Here is a 24,607-nt window from a genome sequence, read left to right on the forward strand (position 1 = left end):
TGTAATCTCTTCAGAAAACTCCTGAAAAATGAATAACTTGAACTTAATGGCTGTGTTGGCTAAATAAATAGAGGGTGGTCTCTGACTTCTGCACAGTGTTGTATGTAGCTGTAGCTTTAATTAAGGCTACATTTTAAATGGCAGACGTTTCTCTCTCTCTCTCTCTCTCTCTCTCTCTCTCTCTCTCTCTCTCTCTTTCTCTCTTTCTCTCTCTCTCTCTCTGTGTCTTTCTCTCCTCTCTAATCCATTGGAGGAAGAGAGGGATGAAAGCGTCTGCCCAGCAGGGACGCTGGTATTAAGCTCGATAATACCAAAGCTCTCAGGTTTCTCTTGCGCAAAGCACTAACCAGTTTAACCAAAGTGTAACCTTCAGCTACACACTGCCTACATGGCAGGAGCCCATAGCCACATGTACATAGCCTATATTGAACATTATGCATATATACATTCCACATAAATGTTACTGAACTTTGCCGTTCTGATAGTGTTTCATTAAACAACCCATGTATATATCTATATCTTTACTCTCTGTCTATCTTTACTATCTATCTATCTATATATACGTGTGTGTGTGTGTATATATATATATATATATATATATATATATATATATATATAAATATTTATATATATATACATATATATATATATATAATATTTGTACTGTTTTATATATATATATATATATATATATATATATATATATATATATATATATATATACACATATATCTGAAATGTACAAAGACCTATCCAAGAATGTGTTATTGCTGTGGTTGACTATGGCCAATGCAACAGCATGTAATATACACATACCTACATGCATATCTTCGTATGTATGTAGCCACACGTAGGAGAGGTCAGCCCTATAGGAGTGGAAAGGCCCAGAGGTTTTGACCGCTCTGTCAGGGAGAAAGCTCAAGGGCAAAGCGTCTGGTAGCAGGGAGGTGCTGACGGCCCTCACATGCTGACGGCAGAAATTGGATTGGCTGCTGGGATAAGCTCTTATTGGTAGCAGTCTCACTCCACAGTGCACTACCTGCTGGACTGTGTGACTGGAACTCATTCCCCTCTCTCCACTCTCTCTACAGTGAGTAACTTGTAAAGCTTTAATGACTACACAAGTTTATTTTTTTGCTGCTTTTTTGTTTGCATTTTTTCAAATGTACACATACATAAATATTAATAAGATTATTTATACATAAATGTAACTGATGGTAAAACTAGTAGGATGAAGGATAATGTCTAATTGCTCTGTGCGTTCAATGGATAAAATTATTTTTCACTGTTTGTAAAACTTAACAAATAATGTAATATTTAGGTAATTTGTGTAAGAATATATAGTAACAAGTGGAATTATTAAGAATGCTGTGTGTTCACAGTCGTACTTTGATTCTTGCCATATAGACAAAGTGGTTAAAAAAAAGCAACAACAAAAAACATGTATCTCCAAAACAGTAACTTTACATGAGAAGACAAAATGTTCTTTAGATTTAATTCAATTAATAATTGATTAAATGTAATAGTAATTTTGGAGCATGTCTATTAGTCCATTCATTATAAAGCCTTCACACAAGCACAGCTGCTTTTTTGGGGGTGACGGTGACAATATTTCAGTGTACATTAACATATAAAATGCACATTAATGTAGATATTATGCTAACCTATGCTTAGAAACCACAACGACTGGGTTTTGGTTAGAGGGAAGATGAATCCAGCCACCTGTAAAGTGCTCAGTTTCAGTTTCAGACTGACCCTTGCTGTGGGTAAACTGGCTCTACCGCTGCAGGTCGCGCTCACCCCAGGGCCTCTCTCTCACACTCCTGTCCGTTTGTAAGCCCCTCTGACCGGACTAGAATGTCACTGTGGATCATGTGGCTAGTGGAGCTTATTACTGCCAGCAAAGACTTGGCAGTAATGCTTAATCTAGACCTGTTGCTATTAATACTGCCTCCACAGCTCAGTTCAGCTGCTGCAGAGCGCTTGCGTTTGGCCTGGTTCAGTGACGCCTTCTGGAGGAGGCCAGAATAGCCCTGCAGCAGCGTTCAAGCTTTGTCTGGAGGCTAAAATGAGTTTCATAACTTTCATATATAGTATCATGACGTCAGTCGTGAGCTTGTTTTGTCTATGTTGGTCCCAGCTGAGTGTCACAATAATATGTCTTTCGTTAAAATAATAATTAATAATAATAAATAACAATAATAATTACAACAATAACAGCAACAACAACAATAATAATAATAATAATAATAATAAAACTTTTCCTGAAGGTTCAGACCCTTGTGTCAATTTACACTGAACTTTACTAACCTTTAGCCTGAACATGACTCATGGGTTCATCCAAAGTTGAGGCTGTGTGAGTTCAGTTCTTTCATGCCTGTTATACGACATATGAACTTGAACTTGGACACTTGAAATTTACCTTCACTTATATATATATTCCAAGTAATTTGGACTTTTCAAATTATGAAAAAAAAAATCAGGTGAGCTGTTGATGGAATTTATGAAATCTGCTCAAAGGCTGGAGAGCAGAGACAAATCAGGAACTGAAACTGTGTTCTTCTAACTATTTTGCAATCAAGACATTACTAGCTTCTATATTTATTAATTTCATTATGCTGTTGAGTTAAATAATTTATTGTGACATTTGCCTGCAAAATGCAATTATTATCTCACCCTGATCCACAGTAGCTGACTGGACGTCTAAGTGGTGAGGATGGCGAGCACTTTCACTCGAATGCTGTCAGGCCGCAACGCAGCTGTGCTCATGGCCAGCCTCGGGGCAGGCACCCTGGGGGCTGGTTACCTGATGAGCGAGGCTGGCGTGTCTGCTGCCGAGAGGAAGAAGCTCTATCCCCCCAGGTGAGAGACAGAATCATAACTGCTGATTTGTAAGTCTTATAAAGACCAAAACTGTCAATGTTTAGATTAGATGGTTATTCACAGCTTGAGATAAACATGGTTAACTGAAAACAGATTCTGAAAGACTCTTTCTGCACTGCTCCAACATACTTACAGGACTGTCCTTATGAGTCAATCACTAAAACTGTTAGTGTACAATACCAAGTTTTCACTGAAGTCTGACGAGCACCATGTGATTGTGAAAAGGCCGGTTCATGTATCCTAAGGAGCTCTCGCACGCTTGGCTCAGGACCCAAAGTGCTCTAAATCAGGTCCAGAGACAGAGCGTCACACTCTACTCTACTGTCTGTGCCAGATTCACATGCAAAGTAATATGATCTGATTTGTGGAATCCTGAAACTAGACATACTGTACGCTCCAGTGCATGTAATACTAGATGTCTGTGATAAAATGAAATCTAGTGGTCCAACAAAACGTATTCCATGCTGAGTAATTTGTGGAAACAATCAAAACAAAATCTTGTAACTTTGAAAAAAGTATTTGGCCATATTGTGTAAATGTATAACTACATACAAACCAATGGAAATGGCCCTAAATTATCTGCAATAAAGGACTGCTGTACATATCTCTCTGTTTTTTCCTATAATGTTAATTCAGAGATACAAGATTTTGTTACAAAAGCAGCTTTATGACATATTTAATATTGTGTAGTGGGTAACTGCTGCCCTCATACAGCAGACTGGGGTTTGACTCCCTGATCAGGCGAACCCGGCACGCTATACCAGTACAAGCCCTTGGACAAGAACCCCAATGCTGCTTATGCCTACCTCTGTAACATAATTATCCGGAGTATCTGCTTTTGCATTTCACTATCATGTTTTCCCTCAATCTCTTATAGCGCTGACTACCCAGATCTGCGCAAGCACAACAATTGCATGGCATCTGCTCTGACCCCTGCAATCTATGCTCGCCTGAGGGACAAGGAAACCCCAAGTGGCTGGACACTGGACCAGTGCATTCAGACTGGGGTGGACAACCCTGGGCATCCATTCATCAAGACTGTGGGCATGGTGGCTGGTGATGAGGAGAGCTATGAGGTATGTTAGCCTTGCACTGCTGACAGTGCAAAGCCTGTATGTTTTTTCAAAGCAGTGAAGTCTCATCAGCGAGTGCTGTGGACTTAGTTCCTTGTATTACTCCCAGCCTGTGAAAATGAGTGTGGTTGTAATCCTCAGATATTTGCTGAGCTCTTTGACCCAGTGATCAAGGACAGACACAATAGCTATGACCCAAAGACCATGAGACACCCTACAGATCTGGACAGCTCTAAGGTAAAGAATGCTTTCTTGGGCTTGTTCAGACTGAAATGCTAACGACCTCTAGATTAAACTAAAGAGGGTTTTCCATCCACCTCTTTTATGCCAATTTTAAAAATGTGCATAAAAAAACCTGTATGGAAAAGCCAGAAATGTAAAAAAAAATTGCATGATGATGCATGATGATGACATAACGTGTCTCTCTCTGGTACAGATCCACTCTGGGATATTCGATGAGAAATACGTGCTGTCATCCCGTGTGCGCACAGGCCGCAGCATCCGTGGCCTCAGCCTTCCCCCAGCCTGCACGCGCTCTGAAAGACGTGAGGTGGAGCGTGTGGTGGTCCAGGCCCTGTCTGGCCTGAAAGGGGACCTGTCTGGCAAATACTACAGCCTGACTGACATGACAGAGAGGGAGCAGCAGCAGCTTATTGATGTAAGACAATCTTGATGTAAGACATTGGCACTGACTTTTAGTACTTACTATACACACTTACAAATGAAGTTGCCAAAAATGATTCTTCGGAAGAATGCCGTGGATGAACCATTGTTGATTCCCCAAAGAATGTTTTAATTGATGGTTCTTTAAAGGAACTTTTAGTAAATAATTGAAATAGGTCTCTCGCTAGTATTGTTCTATGTAGGGGTGAAGTATTTAGCACACTAAATAGTGTGATAATGAAGGCTTGTTATTCGTAGCCGTACACTTGGGCATGACAAAAAGTGCATGGGACGAGGAAAAGTAAAAAACTTTACATTTAATTCTTGGTCAATGACTACAGTAACCTGCAGTTATCAGTCAAGTTTCTTTCTGTATGGTGAGCAACAGACAGGAAACATTTTAGGTCTTTTCTTCTATAAATTGTACAGAGCTGCAGTGTTTCAGAGATTCTAGAGTCTGATAGGTTTGTTTTCTATAGCTCAGTAGCCACCCTTAACATAGCGTTCCTCTGTCCATTGCTTAGACATAAGAGACTCACTATGCACTTTGGTAAACACTCAGCTGTTGTAGTGATCTAGAATGTTCACTAGATATGGCGAGTGCATTGTGGGAGATAGTAGAGCCCTCAAAATTACTCTGGAATTCCATTTTACAACTCACTGACACACTCAACAGTGTCCTAAAATGCACATAGGGATCCATTTTGGTCACAGCTAAGGTGTAGGAGTTGAGGAACTGTTTCAATATTCATGATGTTAATGTTCTATACTAATTAAAAGTTTTACTGACTTTTTCCTAGAACCACATATCATGGGATCCTTTATAATCCTAATAGTGCACATTTCTAATTGTTCAGATCTTTTAAACCCAAAGCCAAATCTTATAAATATCAATGCCGCCATAGTTTGTTATGCTACCTAACATAAATATCGCTGCTCTTGTCTCATGCTGGCCTACTTCAGGAGCACTTCCTCTTTGATAAGCCAGTGTCTCCTCTCCTCACTGCGTCTGGAATGGCCAGAGACTGGCCAGATGCTCGAGGCATTTGGTAAGGAACAGGAATAGGAAGTAGTGATCCCCAGTTATAGCATAGCTAGTTTACAATAGTGATCCTGCTTGTTTATCCTCTTGTACTGAAAGATTACATGGTTATCATGACCTCTACTTTAGTAACTGACCAGTTAGTGCTAATGGACCAGCGTGTCTGTACAATTGTCCACATCATAAACTGAATATAATAGTATAATGTTAGTGTTGAATGAAATGACTTTCATCTAGTGGAATTTGGTGTTGGTACTGGAACATGTCCAAACGAAAGCTATGAGAACATTTGGCTCATTTTGCATTAACTCGCTTATAAGAGCTTTTATTAGAAGTGTTAGTAACTTCTAAGTGGCTTTTTCTTTTAGGTCCATTTAGTGGTGATGCTGGTGTACAGTGTTATTAAAACCTCTTTGAGTGACTGAAAATGTAGGAAATTGTTTGGATTAATGTAGTTATGTTACAACTGAAGTTTGGGGGGAAGAACATGCCTGAAACCCCTCCTTCTTCCAATCTAATGCCCTATAAATTTATTTCCTACTTCTGTTCATGTGACCAAGGTTTTGCAATCCCCACCGCCCCCCCATCTCCTCCCTCTTCCTCAGTGCTACATCAGTCCTACTAATCAGTAACTTAACTGCCTAGTCAGAGTAAGAGAGGTAAAGGTTCCTGGAGGTCACGTTTATGACATTTTTAGCTGAATGTTTATTGCCATATAAATAATTGCAGTAAACAACTGTCTTTTTTGTTCTTGTTTGTGACGGTTAAAGTACAAGCCTAGAGTGACTGATTATTTTGTTGTCTAGCTGTCTATACTTAGTAGCTCCCAGTTGAGGACAGGACACAGCTCGAGCTCAAAGGAACAAATATTACTGACCATTTAAAGGAGTTATAGCACTTTAGTCAGAAGTTAAAACCTTTATGGTTTTCATAAAAGATCTATGACGCATCTCTGTAAAAGCATTTTCTGCTTTTATACACGATTGGCCTCAACCCATTGGATGAAAATGCACACAATTCACATTGAGTTTGTTGCAATGTAATCATATGACTGTGAAAGCTAACAACTGTGATCAGCTCAAATAACTGTGCTCAGGTGATTATGTGATAATTGTGACTGGCCTTACTGGGAACACAGGAACAAGACATTTCGCATTCAACCTTGACCCTTATCCTTTGTGTTTAACCCCTCCCTCATTTTCTCCTTTTTTCCTGATTGGTCTGTCCATCCTAGGATCACTTCCTGTTTGACAAGCCTGTCTCGCCCTTGCTGACTTGCGCAGGGATGGCGCGTGACTGGCCTGATGCCAGAGGAATCTGGTATGGTGCATGAGGTTTGCACCACCAGCGGCCACTTATAGACTGCATGCGCACTTGTGCGTGAAATTTCAGTGCTGTGGTCCTGACATGTGTTTATTTTATACTGACTGATTCTTTCAGTTAATATATGAAAGGGCCCAAAGGCACATTTTTCTGGTATTTTATCTTTTTTTGAGGTGCACTTATAACATTTGTGTGGTTTTGTGTACCAAAAATAGTCATAATTATATTTTGCAGGACATTTTCCAACATCTCTTTATCCCTTAGAACTAAACAGACTGTTTTTTGTTTGTCAATAGAATGGAAAATAATTAATCTACATATTTACACCTAATCAGCCTAAAGCAGTTTAGCTCCTTCATTCTCTTCATTCTCACTAAAGTTATTAGAAGTGTTTGTAAAGAAGTTAAAACATCCTTTAGAGAGAACGTTCTGTTTGGCTGCCATTTATTGTGCCTCATTCAAAACAGTCTTGGCTAAAACACTCCTTACTTCAGCAAGAAAAGGTGGAGGTAATTGCTGGAGGCTGTTTAGGTGAGTATATGTAAATAGCCTGTTTTCTGTGACATCACAGAAACAATGAATTCAAAACAGGCTGTTTTTATAACTGGAATGCATGGACTGCAGAGTGAACAGCATGTTTTGAAACCTGAAGAGTGTTTATATACTACAACTCGTTTCATAAAAGTGAAGAAAATTTCCGATATATGGACCCTTTAATGCCATAAAAACTTTCTGAAAGCAAAGGTATGTAAATATGATGTTATTTGGGCATTTATAGTCCTGACTTAGAACTTAATATGTGTCTTCTGATACATTTAACTAATGTTATTCTAATGACAAAACAAAGGCATTATGAAAAGTTGTCTTTTGTACATTTTGAACAGAGCATGAACTTTTGAGATGAAATATAACTTGTGTTCAACTCTAATCTTTATGCAGATTAGTTCCCAAATCTGATGGATGTGTCAATTCACAGGCACAACAATGAGAAAACATTCTTAATCTGGATCAATGAGGAGGACCACACCCGTGTCATCTCCATGGAGAAGGGTGGCAATATGAAGAGGGTCTTCGAGAGATTCTGCCGAGGACTGAAAGATGTATGTTTACATCACTCAGAAGGACATGATCACATTCCTATGAAGCAGAAATCAACGTCTTGTGTTTTGTATTACTTCTCTAAAGGTGGAGAGGCTGATTCAGGAGAGAGGCTGGGAGTTCATGTGGAATGAACATCTGGGATACGTCCTGACTTGCCCCTCCAACCTGGGCACCGGACTAAGAGCTGGAGTCCATGTCCGCCTGCCACTCCTCAGCAAGGTTCTAATTTGTGGATCATTTGACTGAAGAATCATTTAACTACTATTAAATTTAGCTGAATGGGATCGTGTAGAAAATACAACATTCTACTACATCTTATTTTACTCCATGTTTCTTCTTTGAAAGGACTCACGTTTCTCCAAGATCCTGGATAACCTCAGGCTACAGAAGCGCGGTACAGGAGGTGTGGACACTGCTGCCGTAGGTGACGTTTTTGACATCTCCAACCTCGATCGGCTGGGCAAGTCTGAGGTAAATAGCTCCTGCTGTAGGAAGTCTTATCTTCGCCAAACGCCTTAGCAAGATTGAGGGGGGAAAAAATATCCTCAAATTGTAGGGCAGATGCTATACTGGAGGGGTTAGGGCACATACAGATAAGAGACAAGCCCTTTATGACAAGCACTTGCTCTTACAGTCTATGTAGAGCTGAAATATTTGAGGAAGCTTGTACAGGCACTTCAGTTTACAGGGCCCATATCATGGAATTTTACTTGCTTGTTTTGTAGATTATAAACATTGTTGAATTTTGAAATTTGAGCTATTTTGAATTTTGAGCCATTTTGAATCTGAAGCCTACTTTAAAGTCAGTGTTTTTTGTGATGTCACAAAAACCAAAAGATTTACACAATATTTATCTGTTTATACAGCAGTTTAGCTCCGCCCATTTACACTGAGCTCAGTGTATCAGTCTGGACAGCTTTTTGAATGAAGCATAATACAAGGCAGCCAATCAGAACAGAGATCATTTACATATCAGTCTTAGAAACACAGTAACAAAAATGGCTCGTTTGTTCAATTCTAAGTGATAAAGGGGTTGAAAATGACTTTTTTGGGTGTTAAAACAGTACAGATGTCATACGATGAAATGTCCTAAGAAAAAATACAAGAAAGACCACAGGCAGACTATAGTTATCTGCTCCATATGGAAGACTATTACATAATCCACCACTTCCTAAATTGCTGTGACACAGGCGGTAACATTAGCTAGCCGTAACCAGCCCAATTTCTCCAGGACTGCTTTTCTGGACACAGCTTTAGCCTATTCCTACACTTTAAAAAATAAAGGTGCCCTTTTTTAGAGAGATGTAGATGAACCACTTTTGAAACTTTTCAGTATATAGTTCTTCAAAGAATCTTTTTTGTAAATGAGGTCAACAAAACATGTCATTTGACCAGGGATGTTCAAATTTTTGCATATGACAGTGTGTGTAACAAACCCACCCGTAATGTTTAAGACCACTGAGCGCTAAGCTGACTGGCTCATTTTAAACTCCATTGTTCCAGGTCGAGCTGGTTCAGTGTGTGATCGATGGTGTCAACTTTCTGATTGAGTGTGAGAAGAGGCTGGAGAAAGGCCAGGACATCAAAGTTCCAGCACCCATCCAGTCTAGGAAATGAGCAGTTTCGTCTCAGAGTGTCCAGCTGAGAGCTAGGCTGATGATAGACCCACAGGCCGTGCCCTCTGCAATCTCCACTACTACTGCAGGTCTTACTGGAAATCTAAACTCAATAAATCCTTCTAATAAAACCGCTCCGTGTGTTTGGTGGAGTTTGTCTAGAGATTTTGAACACTAATGCAATCTGTAAAATGATTTCAGTGTGTTGTAGAGAAGTCTGTAGGTTCAAAACAGCTGTCTGCATTTTGATCAAGGGCAGATATGGATGCAAAGGTCAGTGTGCAGGAGGCCTATTTTATTGTAATGGTGTGATTAACTAGAAGAAAGAGTGCATGTTATTGGCTAAGAGAATGAAAGGACAATACTGAAATGGGGGCAAACTTTGTGTCATTCTGTACTTTGACATACCTAATCACAGGTGCACACTTAAAAAAGATGGTTCCTTAAGGGTTCTTTAGTAAGGAAAAAGGTTCTATATAGAATCAACACTCAAAGAATGCTTTGCATGATTAAATGGTTCTTTGCATCATGAAGGGGTTCTTCAGATTGACAGAGAATGTGCTGTAGATGGTTCTATATAGAAGCTATTTGAAAAGGGTTCTATATAGCACCCAAAAGGGTTCTTCTATTGTTACAAGCTTGATATCAAAACAGTAAAAGAACCCTTTTGGTGCTATATAGAGCTCTTTTCAAATATATTCTTTATAGAACCATCTACAGGACTTTCTTAAGAACCCTTTAAGAACCCTTTAAGAATTCTATATAGAATTATTTTCTTTACTTGAAGAACCCTTGAAAAACCATTTTTTTCAAGAGTGTGGGCTTTTTTATTTTTATTACTTCACCGCAGTGAAACCTATCAATCTGTGAACTGTGCAGAGAGCAAAAATAGTATCACCAAATGCAAACTTGCTATTTTAGATTCTTTCAGAAATCACCCCACATTCCTTAATCCAGCTTTGCACATTCTTGGTCATTCTCTAAAGCAGTTTTATGAGGCACCACCTGAGATGATTCTCTAACAAGACTGAAGAAGATACATGTGCGGAAGCCTTTGCTGAAAAATATTTATGGGGGTATTTCAAAATATCCAAATTTCATTTTATTAAATTTGAACATTTTTTGGAAATATCTATATGCACAGGCATCAACTCCACTATATATTTACCTTAGAATTTATTTCATTTGCATTTAAGCAGAAGCCTTAACATGAAAATGTTTAAAGTGGTTTCATATAAATGTGTGACAACCTCAAAAGTAGAGTATGTTTCTCTTAGTATGGACAGTGAATCTGACCCACACTCTTAGCAAAAAGGGTTCTATGTAGTACCAAAATAGGATTCTTTGGCTTGTAACAATAGTGTATGTAGAACCCTTCTCAAAAAGGGTTCTATATAGCATCCTCTACAACACATTCTCCATCAATCTGATCATGCAAAGGGTTCTTTGAGTGTTCATGGTTCTGTACAGAACCATTTTCTTTACTTAAGGACCCTTGAAGAACCATCTTTTTAAGATTGTATAGCTTACAATTCACTCAACTATGTTTACTAACATAAAAGGTTGCTCATGCAGATAACATACAGAATATGGAAAAGGTTTTATGCCTGATTCATCAGAGACAATAAGCAAAAGTTGATATTATTCCGGTTGTTAATAACTGGTCATTACTAGTGTTAAAGACAAATCCAATCTTTTTATTCTAGCATAATGAAGTGGTTAAGATGTAAGTAAAGCCATTCAGAGTGGTTTGGTGTGAAATGCTTCATTCTAGAGAAACATACAGAGTCAGAATTGTTCACAATGGTGGTGATAGGAACCAGACGTCGTAAGAGTTTAATGCTTCTAAAAGCTCCATCACAGAATTATATTACATGAAATGGTTCAGAATATGCACTGAGACAGTGTTTTACTGTAGGGTTGAGATAAGATTTTGACCTATAGCTCATGTTTAAATCCATTCATGGTGGCGAGACATACAGGATTTTGTAAGGCAAAATAGTCCCCAAAGAAAATTTATTTTTTTAGATTTGCCACTATTACCATCCTCGAAATTACATATAAATACTCAGAAGACACATGCAGGTTCACTGGTGGTTTCAGATAGTAAATAAAATGGCTACTTTTGTGTTGTAGGCATGTGACCTTGGGTTCCTAACACTCCGGTAAAGAAATCTGAGTCGATATGTTTGTAGAAAATGCATCATTTCACAATAAAACTCTCTGAATGAACATTATGCAGAATTTAGTCGAATTTTTTAAAAAATTGGTGGACTCTCTTTTTAAAATGTTAAGTCTGTGAAGCACCGTTTAAGCAAGCGGGTACACTGGACCAATTCTTGACCTGCTAATCTATCAGGACTTTTAACCAATTTCTATAATCTGCGCTGCACATTGCATCTATTACAGTGCATTATAATGTAAATTATGAACAGTTGTACTGGATCACACACAATGACCTAGCCCTGTCTGGTCTGATCAGCAGAAAGCTAAGACTTTCTACTGGGCTGATTTCCTTTTCTGCAAGTGGATTAATGACGTGTCCCTCATAATACCATTACAGCCCCGCAGTGGAGGACTCATATTATTGCATGAGGGAAAGGGAGACGGACACGCTATAGAATGAGACTCCAAGCAGAAATCATCATTTTACATTGAACTCTGACCAGTTTTCCTGCTCTGTTGAGAGAGCTAATCTCGTACGTGTGAAAAAAGGTGACCTTTTGAGTGAGAAAGTGAATAAGTCACAGTGTCCCATTCAGAGTGAATATGAACACGTAGCCTTTAAGCCTGAAATGAATCCAGGTATATTTATAGTAGGTTGGTGCATGCCATCTCTGCCCTCATACTCACGCTAGGGTGAATGAAGAGAAGAGTGCTGCTGTAGCAGTGGTCTCCAGTGGACCAATACAGTGTGAGCAGTTTCTGTAGGTCATGAATGTTGGCTTACCTAATATAGGCTGTGGAACTACTTTCAGTTCTCTACCAGCATTAACTGCCACACAAGCGAGGGTCAACTATTTGTGTGCATGTGTAAACAAAAAGGAATCAATGACTCAGTTCTGCGTTATTGCCTTTGGTGAAATCTGAAATATGTGATTTATATGAATTTACCTTGGTGGCAAATGTTGTAACTCTAGTATAGAGTGTGGTGTGTTACATTGAACAACATATATTGAATTACATAAAGCTGAGGTTTTCTAAAACATAATCCTCTGACGCTTTAGTTTAAAAGTCACACGGTATGCAGAAAATGATAAATATAGCTTTGTCAAGCCTTTTTGGCACTATATAAAAAACCTTTTTAAAAAAGGTTCTGTATAGAACTATATAAAACACACTCTCCATCAATTTGAAGAACGCTTTCATGATGCAAAGAACCCTTTAATAATACAAAGGGTTCCTTGAGTGTTCATTGTTCTATATAGAACCATTTTCTTTACCGAAGAACCCTTGAAGAACCATTTTTTAAGTGTGTATGGTCTGTGTGTAATATCTTTAGCAGTGCTTCCCAACCTTGAGTGTCAGTTGAACCCCTTCAGCCTAAATTGTTTACCTTATGAGATTTTTAATGGGATTCCACTGACTTTTCAAAATTTCTGAATAATTCAGTGGTTGTAAACAAAGTCATTCAGCAAGGTTCGGTTCATTGGTAGAGAAACTGACTTACGAACCAGGGGTCTCAATGTTTACCACACAAATATAGCCATTTTATTTACTATCCAAAACCACCAGTGAACCTACACGTCTTCTGAGTTTTCATATGTAATATTGTTAATGGTAAAATATGGTCTATCTGAAAAAAAAAATATTTGGGGACTATTTTGCCTTAGAACACCCTCATGTATCCCTCCCACATGAATGGATGAAAATTAATTGATTCAAATGCATTTTAGACTAAAACTTTATTATAAAACTACTTTAAAACAATGTCTCACATGTGAGACTGAGTATCTATAACCATGTCATGTAATAACTTTCTGTGAGGGAGCTTTTAGAGGTGGACATCTGGTTCCTATCACCTACACTCTGAACATTTCTGACTCTGTGAGTTTCTCTAGAACAAAGCATTTCACATCAAACCACTCTGAATGGCTTTGCTGACATGTTAACCATTTAATTACGTACAAATTTTAGTTCCTCTCAAAGTAGACAGATTTTTAATAAAATGGATTTGTGACCCTTATGTTTAGTTTCTAAATATCTTTTCAAGAAAGCTGGTTTCATACTTTGATAAGAAATCTGCTCTAAACATACATAAGGATTAAGATGTCTTAGCCTCAAAGAATTATTTAGTTCCCTGTTTACTGTAATCTACATTAAATATTGTCACATGACAAATATTGAACTGATCTTTGTTGAGTGGGATTAAGGTTTGACACTTTTGTACCTAGGAGGTCACAACAAAGTGCTGGATTCTCACATATCTTTGCTGCTTTCAAGAAATATGTTTAAAAAATTACATTTGTCTCAAAAAACTCTCTGCATTGCCATCATAAACCTGTAGGAGTGCTTAGGAAAGCCAGGCTTAGACTGAAAAGCAGATGGGTGTCATTCACAGATTCCTGTTTGCCATTTTCCCCCCAAACCCAACTATGAAGACCACTTCAAGTACGTTTCTATAAAATAAAGTGCTAGATTGCTAAAGCTAATTTTCAGGCTAACTGTCATGTCAGTTCTTCAAGCTTTCCTACAAGCTGTCAACTGACCAGCAGGTGGCAGTAATCAAACATGAGAAAAACACCAAAGGTGCTGTAGCCAAACCCTGTTTAAATGTGTTGAACCTTCTCCACTGGAAAAAAGCACAGGCCTATCTGGTGTGACTATTACCCAGATTTGATGCAGATTATTGAGATTATCACACGCTGTGAGCATCCCAGAATAAAACTACTAGCTGTGCCTTTTAACAACCCACAATTGCAATTTCACATTCATTGTTTTCTATCTATTCTTTTGTGTGTGTGTGTGTGTGTGTGTGTGTATGAGTGTGTTTTTATATCTATGTCAGTTCAGGTGCAATTAAATGTCATGCATTTGTGCAGGATAATTGAGTATCAAAACCACCGGGGGATTACCAGATTATGATAGACAACCCGCTCAGGTCCCAGACAGGGACATCCTGCTGGTCACGGATGTGTGCGCAGTGTGGATAGACATGAGATGGCACGCTCATGGCTGTGACCTTCATGGTGGCTTGCTCCTCTCTCCGGCACTGATTTCTGATTTACCGTTGAGCTGCCACTCCTGTCAGGGCCTATAGGGTGCTTTCCATGCTCACACAGAGGAACTCAAGGGCAAGTATAGGCAGGCGAAGCTGGCAGACTACAGGAAAAAGGTGAGGGAGCGTTTCTGAGAAGGAGCACAGGCCTTTGTATTCTTAAGGTTGGAGGAAGACTAACATAAAGGGTTCCTTGGAGATGGTTCCTTGCAGTGCACTCTCAGAAAAAGGTACCAAACTGTCACTAGGGTGTTGCACTCAGGGGTACATCTACAGTACTTTTAGTTAGGGAACATAATCATGCCTTTTTTCATTTCTATTGACTCCACACACTCCAGGCCCAGAGAAAAAGCCTTTCTCCAGCCTTTTTATTTTATTGTCCTGTTTTAGAACATTAGGTGAAGAAAATGTACCTTTGCCCTGGGTAAAACCTATTTAAGGTACAAAGATGGATCTTAAAACCACTGCTGTACCTTTGAAGGTATATTTACATAGTTTGTACCCTGAGGAATGGAAAATATTCCTGCACAGTACCTTTTGTCTGACAGTCTGGACCCAACCTTTCAATGGATGGTCCATCTCATTTTTGTAAAGTGGATAGTTGGGAGTTAATTTACCTTCTGTTTGCCCCACAGGTTCACTTGTGTAAATAACTGAAAAGCAAAGTTTCTAATAACTGCTACTGTACAAACACTGAACCACAGTTGCTTCACTTAAAGCAGGGATGTCCCCATCCAGTCGTGGAGGCCCACAGAGGAGCACAATTTAGCATGCTCCCCTGCTCTACCACACCTGATTCAACTAATTAGGGGCTTGGTAATTAGCTGATAAGTTGAATGAGGTATCTCAGAGTCAGCAAAGCACAAAATAGAGCAGGACTGTGGCTTATTATATCCCAAAATGCTCACCATCTCTTGTGAATCAATGCTGCAATCAACAATTCTGACAGACCCCAATCTACTGACATCTCACAATCATCTGATTATCATGCGATGTTTACCATACATTTGGCACGATGCAGCAAATAAGAACTGCGCCTCTGAAGGGAGCGCGCGAGCACAGGAGGTAGAGGGAGTCTGGCCCTCTCCGAGCAGATGCTGAGGCTGATGATGATGGATGTGTAAGCGGAGGTTGTGCAGGGACCAAGGGAGCCTCCTGCAGGCCCAGCACATTCTGTTGTTTCATGAGATCTCATCCACTAATTCTCTGAGACAATTAACTTCATATGGAGAGAGAGAGAGAGAGAGAGAGTATCCTAAAATCAAGCATATTATTTTCTCTTTGTGGATTTTTGTGTAAAGCTTGCTTTGTACGCTTCATATGCTGTACAGTATTGTGCAAAATTCAGAGACCATCTTAATTTATTTCACTCTTCAATTTCCAGTCAAAATGGCCATTAGTTACAAGTTATTATTCATTTTTCAGAAGATATTTCTGAGGAGATTGGATATGATAATTTACTTGTACAAAGAGGGGGAGAGTCAAACGAAAATACGTTTTAAAAAAATTAATTGCCAAAAGTGTAATAAATTATTAAGAATATAGAGATGATTCTTAACTCCTAAATACTGTGCAAGACCTGTTAGACCACCAGAACTGTCCCCATCAGATAAACAGTACTTACAGCTTCCATCTTTGAAATATAGCAGAAAATCTCCACTCTTGCTTCAGATCTAAAAAAAAATAAAATAATAAATAAAATAAAAAAAATAACAGGTGTTTCTGTTCATCTTCCACGGTGAGATGACAACTCACTTGAGTCCAAAAGGATGTGTAGCTATCAAGAAGCCGTTACTGACAAAGTACATAAACAAAGAGAAAAATTTGCAAACCAAAAAAGGAGCTGCTGGTATACTCAGAACAGTGAACTGACCACCCCAGAGTCCAGACCTCAACATCACTGAATGTGTTTGGGATTATTTGGTTTGCAAAAAGCAGAAAATGAAACCAGCTTCTAAGACTGAACTTTGGAGGTATGAGAAACATCTCTGCAGATTTTTTTGAAAAGCTTAAAGCAGAATAATAATAACATAGAAGAATAACATAGAAGAATAACATGTGCATGGCTGTTTGAAATGAAATAAATGCTGGGTGGTCTCTGCCTGTGCCTCTGTTTTTGTACTGTGGCATTGAAAAGGTGTGAGAAGGGGCGACATTTTCCTGTATTTTTATTTTTTCAGCTTTATTTATGCACACTACGTAGTAATGTAGTACAATTTATTAATCACTTGTCATTTGCGCTTAGCTGTTCTCACTCAGTATTATTATTACATTTGAAGCATTTAATAAACCGACTTATCGGTTGATGGCGAGCCTCTTTTGACTTCCGGACTCCCTTTCTAGATGCATTTACACACCAACTGACCATTATTGCCTTGCTGGTGGGACAAAGCAGATATTTGTGGCCTCTAAAGCCTCCCCAATGGCAACTGCTTGAAAGCACACAAAGGGTGCAGGAGCAAAACATGTCTGTGATTACTCGCTAATTGGTTCCAATCCTGCTCCATCCCATGTGGACAAAAAGGCATCTCCACTGGTTGTCAATCACTAGATCTCTGTGTTCTCAGAGTTATGCCATGGCACCCTTGAGAGTGCTCTGGATGAGAGAGTGAGAGAGAGTGAGCACACAGGCTTTAGGGATTATTTTGCCAACACTACAGAGAGATGTGAATATAGCTGTATAACATATTACCTGATGCATCTTCTTTTGGCAGTCTTCAAGGAATCCTTCGATATGCAGGCAATTTTCAAAATTTGCTTTTCTTATCTTTTGAAAAATACCATCACATCTAGCTATCTTTTATAGTTGATTGCTTCTTTGAGGGATGCCTTATAAAGATAAAGGACCATGATGCTTAGTCTTTAAAAAAAAGATTCCTAAATTGTTCTTTGCTTGGAAGTTTGGTTCAAGAAAAAACCTTAAACTGGTGTAGAACCTTTACATCATGTGGAGGTTCAGTTTTTAAAAGGTTCTTTACACTCGCACCTCTTATTTACCAAAGATCTAGTCAATGAAAAACATCTTAGGGAACCAAAAGTGGTTCTTCTACAGAAATGCTCCAAGGAACACTGTGTTTTTAAGAGAGTCAATGTCTCTCGGCTCATAATTGCCAATAAACATCCAAGAATGAGCTTCAGGATATGGGGCTTCACCCATGCAAGAGGGCTGACGAACGCAATAGTGGAGCAGATATCAGCCAAAATATTTACATTCCCTGTGACACACTGAGCAAGCCTGGGAGACATCATGCCAGACAACATAAAGGCATGAGTCCTTAGCACATGTAGCACATTATGACAGTCGATACTAGAAGAGAGGATGTGCCTGAAGGTGCTACTTCTACTGGTCAACTAACAGAAATGTTCATTCTGCACATCTATGAAAATGACCATTAAAGACAAGGGTTTTCATAGTGGTCAGTTTGACGCCCCATCGTTATTTTTCCATTGTTACATTTCTCAAACACACTCTCTATATGCTCTTCTAGGCAAAGATGGACTCTTCTCATGTTGGACGTTACTGAAAATGATTTTATTCACCCATTTTTACAATAAATCGATATAAACCTGCCCAGGTGTGTTGCATTTGGTAGGATAAACGCTTAAGAAAGAAAGAAAACAAACGAACCAACCCAAAAACCAAAAACACATTTCAGTAATAAGCACATACAGGAAGTCAAAACATATCACAAACAGACCAGCAGGTAACAAGAATGCTTTTATCTACACAAACATCCTATTCAAGTTCATTTTGCTTTATGTAAACTCCCCCTCGGTGTTCCTCGCCAATGGACATGCAGCTGAACCGGATTTGGTGGAGAATTTGCTCATAATACATCTTTATTCGCCTGTACAAAACCGGGAGAACCAACCCACATGTGCCCCATGCTTTAAACCAACCGTGGCATGCAGTACAGGAGGCTGCCTTGGACAGATATCAGACTCAGTGGTCAGAAATAGCTGTGAATAAGTTGATTGCTGCAAGAATAGAGAGAGTCATGGATAAATAAATAAATAAATAAATAAATAAATAAGGACAAGATACACAACTGACTCATAAATAAAGGTAGGGTGGACTGAGGTACTGTGGGCCATTTGCTCAGCAGGGACATTGTGTTATTTGGCCATATGAGACATCAGGGCTGAATGAAAAAGCCATTCTTTTATTTACTTTCCCATTAAAAGAAATTAGCCTATTTACAGACATGATTGTTGCTCATTTAGAAAGAATGTGCCAGAAATGTATGAGCTGAAATTAGAATAAATGGGAGACCCCTGGTCACCCGATGGCCCAGAATACCTGAACTTCCAGCCTTTTTCCAAATGGGGTCACTGCAATTAAAAAGAAATAAATAAATGTATAAAAGGTTTGCTTTTTTAACATTAAAAAGTAAACTAACCTGGCTGTCTTGAAATGTAGACTTAAATTTAGAAGAATACCTTTATGTTAACTGCTATCAGAGGTGAAGGCAGCCTGGTTACTCACTGCTGAATAAAGTTAGAACAGCGAATCTTGTTAAGGGTTGTGCGAACCTGTTCTTTATTCTGCTGAAATTTCCACTCCATTCTCCCTTTAAGGCTGCCAATTGTAATTGCCCACAGTTACCCCCTCCCCAAAACCCACCCCTCCGCTCCTGAGTGCTCATCCACTGTTCTCAACTACTCGTTGGGGTCTTTCTCTCTTTTTCTTTTTTCTTTCTTTTTTTTTGCGAGGAACTCTTTTTTTCTTAATTATCATCTTTTCTTTTGTCCCGTTAGGTGAAGCTCATGGACACCGTGTGCTCGAGCGCTTTGCGGCGCAGTGAGGCGATACTGGTCCCTCTCCACACGTCACTGTCCGGCGAGCTGCACAGCTGGGGCGAGCCGCTCACGTTGGTCGGACCGGAGAGGGAGGCGGGCACCATGCCGGGGAAGGTGGGCTGGTACAGGTGCGACTGCAGCCCGGAGCCGTTGGACTGTAAGCCGTTGGAAAGGCCCATGGAGTTTGGGGGCGGCCCTGCTCCCAGGCTGCACTGCGACAGCGACTGCGCCATGGCCTGCTGGCGGCCCAAAGAGGGCGGCAGCTGCAGCTGGGAGACCCCCGGCATGCCGGCCGCCGCCGCCCAGCGCGTGTCGTTGGCGTGGAAGGAGCACAGGCCGTCCCCCATGGCGGCGGCGGCGGCCGCGGCGGACGGGAACTGCGGCAGGCTGTGGGTGGGCAACAGCGTGCCGGGCGCGCGGAACACGTTGGTGGTCTTCTTGCGCTTCTTCCATTTGGCGCGGCGGTTCTGGAACCAGACCTGAAGAAATTTGGGAAAATAAAAGGAAAACACGGCGTTAAAGCTTTAAACAGGGACAAAAATAATGTGTTGTTTACTTGCCTCTAAAGTTTGGAGCTCATTGAACATCATAACAATAATCGTACTTTCTGTTCACTTATTTGAAGTTTAAAATTATAGACAGTCTGGTTACCATTTTTACAGTGTATGTTATCCCAACTTTCATTATTCATTTCATTATTATATTTTAAATTGTGTCCAAAAATTATAGTAATTAAGACACTGCATCCTTGAAAAAATCTGCATTTTATATAATAATAATACCAGCATAATCTCACAATCGTAAAAATGGTTAAAATTAGAGAAAACCAGAAACACTAACATGATCATTTGCCTCGCATTCCAGCACCTCAGTTTTATTCTACAGCCTTTAAAACATTCTTTACCCTCGATGGTTTTAAACGTGTTTATTTCAGCGCTGACCCTCTGTAAACAGGTTTTTGTTTTTAGTGATGCATTGCTATCATATCTGATCCTCTTTGTTTCTAAACTGACAGCCGGGCTATCATTAATGTGCGCGTGCAAGACGCAGAACTGAAGCTGGTCACGGTCAGAAACGCGATTTCTTAATAAAACCTGAAGAATAATATTTGGGCTGGAATGAAGCCGTTATGGCTGAAAGGCCATTCTCAGAGACAAATGGTCGGCTGGCCTCGGTGCTTTATCACCTGCACTGAGAATGAATTCATAACGCGCGCGTGCTGAATTCAACATCTATTTTTCCTTCTTCCTTCTGTGGAAAATAGCATCTGATATTTAAAGCGCCGCGCGCTCTGCTCTGACGGATGATGATCGTCGCGCTCAGCTGAATGAATCGCGCAGCATCATCTGGTGAATAATTGGCGTCAGTCGGACTGACTGCTAACCGCCCCGAATCGTTATGGCTAATGCAATATTTGGTTAATGATGATGCGGTTAATTATGAAATTGCGTAATAAAGTAATTAAGTAAATTATGAAAATATTTTGCAAAGACATTTTAATGTGAATTCAAATCGAGGAGCATTTTGTAGGCTAATAGAAAATGTCAGGCACGTCAAAACAATGATAGATAAAAAAAAAGGAAATAAAAGAAATGAGAAGAAAAGAAAAAAAGAAAAGAAAAGAAAAGAAAAGGAAAAACTGATTATAAATGGGAAAAGTAAACTCGTCCTGGTAGTCAGCACCACGGACAGCGATTTCACTTTTATAACCTGATCAGATTTGCAATAATATTAGTGTAAAAAATGATTTTTGTGATCCTAACTTTTCATCTTTTGTCACGTCCTTATAGACACACCAGTGTGTTTGGTTAATATTATAACAGTCTTTTTATTGATGGTGACTATTTGAGCACCAGCGCATTCATGAGTTTGAGTAAAAAATGTAGCTTTTATTTTGAAAAATTAGAAAATAAAAGTAAGGAGAAAATTTAACTTTTGTAATTTCCTTTTTTTTATTTACTTTTTTCTTAAATTAAAAATTATACATATATGAAACTGTTTATTTTCTTTGTTTTCTCCCTGATGTTCTTACTAATTCTCTGTAAGCGAGTCCACGCTTGAGCGACTGGACGCGGTCATCTCAGTTTGACGTGTTTATTAGCGAAAAGCGCTGGAATTCACCTCTGGCTATCGCGCTTCAGAAACTCTGCGGTTGTTATTTTTTTGTTGTTGATGTTGTTGATGATCTCCTCACCTGCACGCGGGACTCAGTTAATCCGATCCTGAGCGCCAGTTCCTCCCTCATGAAGATGTCCGGGTAGTGGGTTTTTGCAAAGCTCCGCTCCAGCTCGTTAAGCTGCGCCGGAGTAAAGCGGGTCCTGTGGCGTTTCTGTTTCTGCTGGCTCTGCTGTCCTCCAGCCTGAGCCGAGCTCTGCTGCTGCTGCTGCTGCTGTTTGTCCTGCTCTTTGGCGCCGACCTGCTGCAAGCCGTTGGGGTTCGATCCGCCATTGCTTATGTCTTCCCCGGGGAGAAGGGTGGTCCCCTCTACCGCGTCGGCGCCGGAGCTCAGGTCTCCGGGATGGCCGGTGTCTGCGCCGCCGAGCCGGCACTTCAAAGCGTCCCTGTGGCCGAGCAGCTCGACCGCGGCGTCCTTCATCCCTGCGGAAGCATCGGGCGAGAGAAATTAAGCTTTTCCATCTGACGAGGAGAACTGCAAACATTTAGTCAGTTCCAGCATCAACATCAACATCAGGACAGCACAGAAAAAACAAAACAAGTTTTTTACTGCGGAACTACAGGCCTACACGATCTTCCCCATTTAAGCTGTCTACATCAACACAAGTTAAAACTCCATCCCGTTAAGTCATGACTGCATTCTATCAATATTTAGACAGGTTGATGAAACGGGCTAGATGTAATTAATTCAGCAGATAATGAATTACAATATCAAGTCGTTTGGAGTTCAAAATTAGATTACGAATTAAGTCCACATCAATTCATAATTGTATAGATTGAAAGTTCCTCTAGCTTACAGTGGAGCTGGAGACCGGAGTTGGGTGGCGATAACTCACCGAGGCGAGCATCCAGGAGGTCGGCGTGAGAGAGCATGGCGCAGCGCTCCTGCTAGCCCTAAAACTTTTAACTCCCTTTAAAAAAGCATATAGTGGGCAAATGAAGAAAAATTCGCCGTGTGTTTAAAAAACAGGAGGCTCCCAGCATTATAATGTTCTTTAGAGAGACAGGGAGGCGCTTAATAGTTGGATGAACCCATGAGCTTCTTCAGATGAGAGCCAATCAGAGCTTGAAGCCTGGAAATGGCCGCAACCAACCAGCGGGCATCCACAAAGCAGCTCCATCTGCAATTACTGTCTCCTTAATAGCGCGGCTGATTTATTGTATCAGCCCCTTATTATAGGCGATAAATGACTTCATAATCATAGCACACAAACAGTTTATAATAAATCTAGTTCTGCTAGGAAAACGTTGTAGGGCGCGTTTAGCGCGCGCCAAGCTACAAAATAACAATAATACAAAGCAAAAACATATATATATCCACGTAAAGGCTACAGAGAGAGACAGAGAGAAAGGGGAACGGACGGGTGATGAAGTCACAGTCCTGCTGGTGCGCTTTTTTTTTTTGTTCTGGGGGGAACAAATCGCTGCTTATTTTCAGGCAGAGCAGAAAGTAAAAGAAACGCTTGGGTTTTGTAGTCTTTTCGGTCGCGTGAGCGCAGGTAGCGCGCGGGCCTTCGGCTGTATTCGAGGAGAATCCATCCATCACACGCCAGATTAAGTCTTTGAGGCAGCTAAGCACACATCCAGAGTCCATTTCCAACTAGTCATTTTCGAGGCCATTAAGCACTTGAGGCATTTAGTGCCAAATCTGATCTTTGCCGCGAGATCAGAGCGTTATTAGGCGGCGAACGCAGCGCGTGCAGTTTGTTTTGGAGAAGCAGAGTCTCTGAAATGTTGCTGCTTTTCTGTAGGAACGTGTCATCAGCGCTGCTGCAATTAATCTGATTTAGCTCATTGGAACCGGAGGACGCACGTTGCGCGTTTTAACCCAATAAACCAAAGCCTGTTTTGCATGAACCAGTGCAGCTGATAAGCTGTTACTGCGGTGCAGTTTGTTGAATGAATTCTGCGCTGTTTAAAGCAGCCGCTCAGATCAGAAAAGCAGAGGTTTGTCCGCGTGTTCGCTGAACAGCAGAGCCTCTGTTTTCAGTCTGACTGTCGAGCCGAGGCTCCCCGCGTAGCTGCAGTCCGGACTGAGCGCGACGCCTCCAGCCTCCGTAGCCTCCACACAGGAGCCTATACAGCAGAACCCGCAGCAGCGCCAAAGGGTTAGTTCTGCATTTATCTCTTTATATATAATAAAATAGGGCTTATTTTATGCATTACAAAATTCATAGATCTGCCGTACGAGGCGCGTGACATCACCTGTAAACATTCAGAGCACTGTTTTTATTTTTAAATAGTAGATAAGCATGCTAGAATATTGACTATATTGACTGATCATCCAATAAAAGGCATACCAAACAAACAACAATAAAATAAAATAAAAGCAATAATAATGTAAAAATAAATGAATAAGTTCGACATTAAGAAGAAAGAAGGAAACGAAAAAGAAAGAAAAATATTAGTAAGCATAATCTCGCTCATCACTGTAAAGAACAAAAACAGCAAAATTGGCCTAAATACATGAGATTGAATTATGCAAATAACGTTAAATAATAATAGTAATAATAATAATAATAATAATAATAATAACAAAAGCAACACAATTGTATTTTATTATTATTATTATTATTATTTATTTTTTATTATTTCCTGCTTTGCCGTTCACGGCTACATCTCTCTTCCACTCCGTTGTGGTTGTTTGAGCAGTTTGGACAATAACTGTCACCGAAAGGCAGTAACTACCATCACCGCCACGGACTTTCTGCTT

At 40.0% G+C, this 24,607-nt stretch overlaps 2 protein-coding genes across 3 annotated transcripts; one reads left to right on the forward strand and one right to left on the reverse strand.

The window, feature by feature from the left end:
* The first annotated feature begins 959 nt into the window (after positions 1 to 959).
* Positions 960 to 9,836, forward strand: ckmt2b (creatine kinase, mitochondrial 2b (sarcomeric)). 2 transcript variants are annotated; one of them, XM_036598330.1, is made up of 10 exons: positions 960 to 1,090; positions 2,689 to 2,862; positions 3,761 to 3,959; positions 4,098 to 4,193; positions 4,393 to 4,614; positions 6,896 to 6,981; positions 7,961 to 8,084; positions 8,170 to 8,304; positions 8,431 to 8,556; positions 9,589 to 9,836. In XM_036598330.1, exons 2-10 carry the CDS (start codon positions 2,717 to 2,719, stop codon positions 9,700 to 9,702), a joined length of 1,248 nt encoding a protein of 415 aa, XP_036454223.1. In that variant the 5' UTR covers positions 960 to 1,090; positions 2,689 to 2,716; the 3' UTR covers positions 9,703 to 9,836. The 2 variants fall into 2 exon arrangements, with proteins under 2 accessions (XP_036454223.1, XP_036454224.1); XM_036598331.1 differs by having other exon boundaries at positions 962 to 1,090; positions 2,692 to 2,862.
* Positions 9,837 to 18,920: 9,084 nt separating this feature from the next.
* Positions 18,921 to 22,767, reverse strand: otpb (orthopedia homeobox b). Its single transcript, XM_036598687.1, has 3 exons — positions 22,731 to 22,767; positions 21,914 to 22,317; positions 18,921 to 20,198 (listed from the first exon to the last, which is right to left on the reverse strand). Exons 1-3 carry the CDS (start codon positions 22,765 to 22,767, stop codon positions 19,674 to 19,676), a joined length of 966 nt encoding a protein of 321 aa, XP_036454580.1. The 3' UTR covers positions 18,921 to 19,673.
* Positions 22,768 to 24,607: the final 1,840 nt, after the last annotated feature.

This window comes from Colossoma macropomum, unplaced genomic scaffold (assembly GCF_904425465.1).
Source record: "Colossoma macropomum unplaced genomic scaffold, Colossoma_macropomum, whole genome shotgun sequence".
Taxonomy (NCBI): domain Eukaryota; kingdom Metazoa; phylum Chordata; class Actinopteri; order Characiformes; family Serrasalmidae; genus Colossoma; species Colossoma macropomum.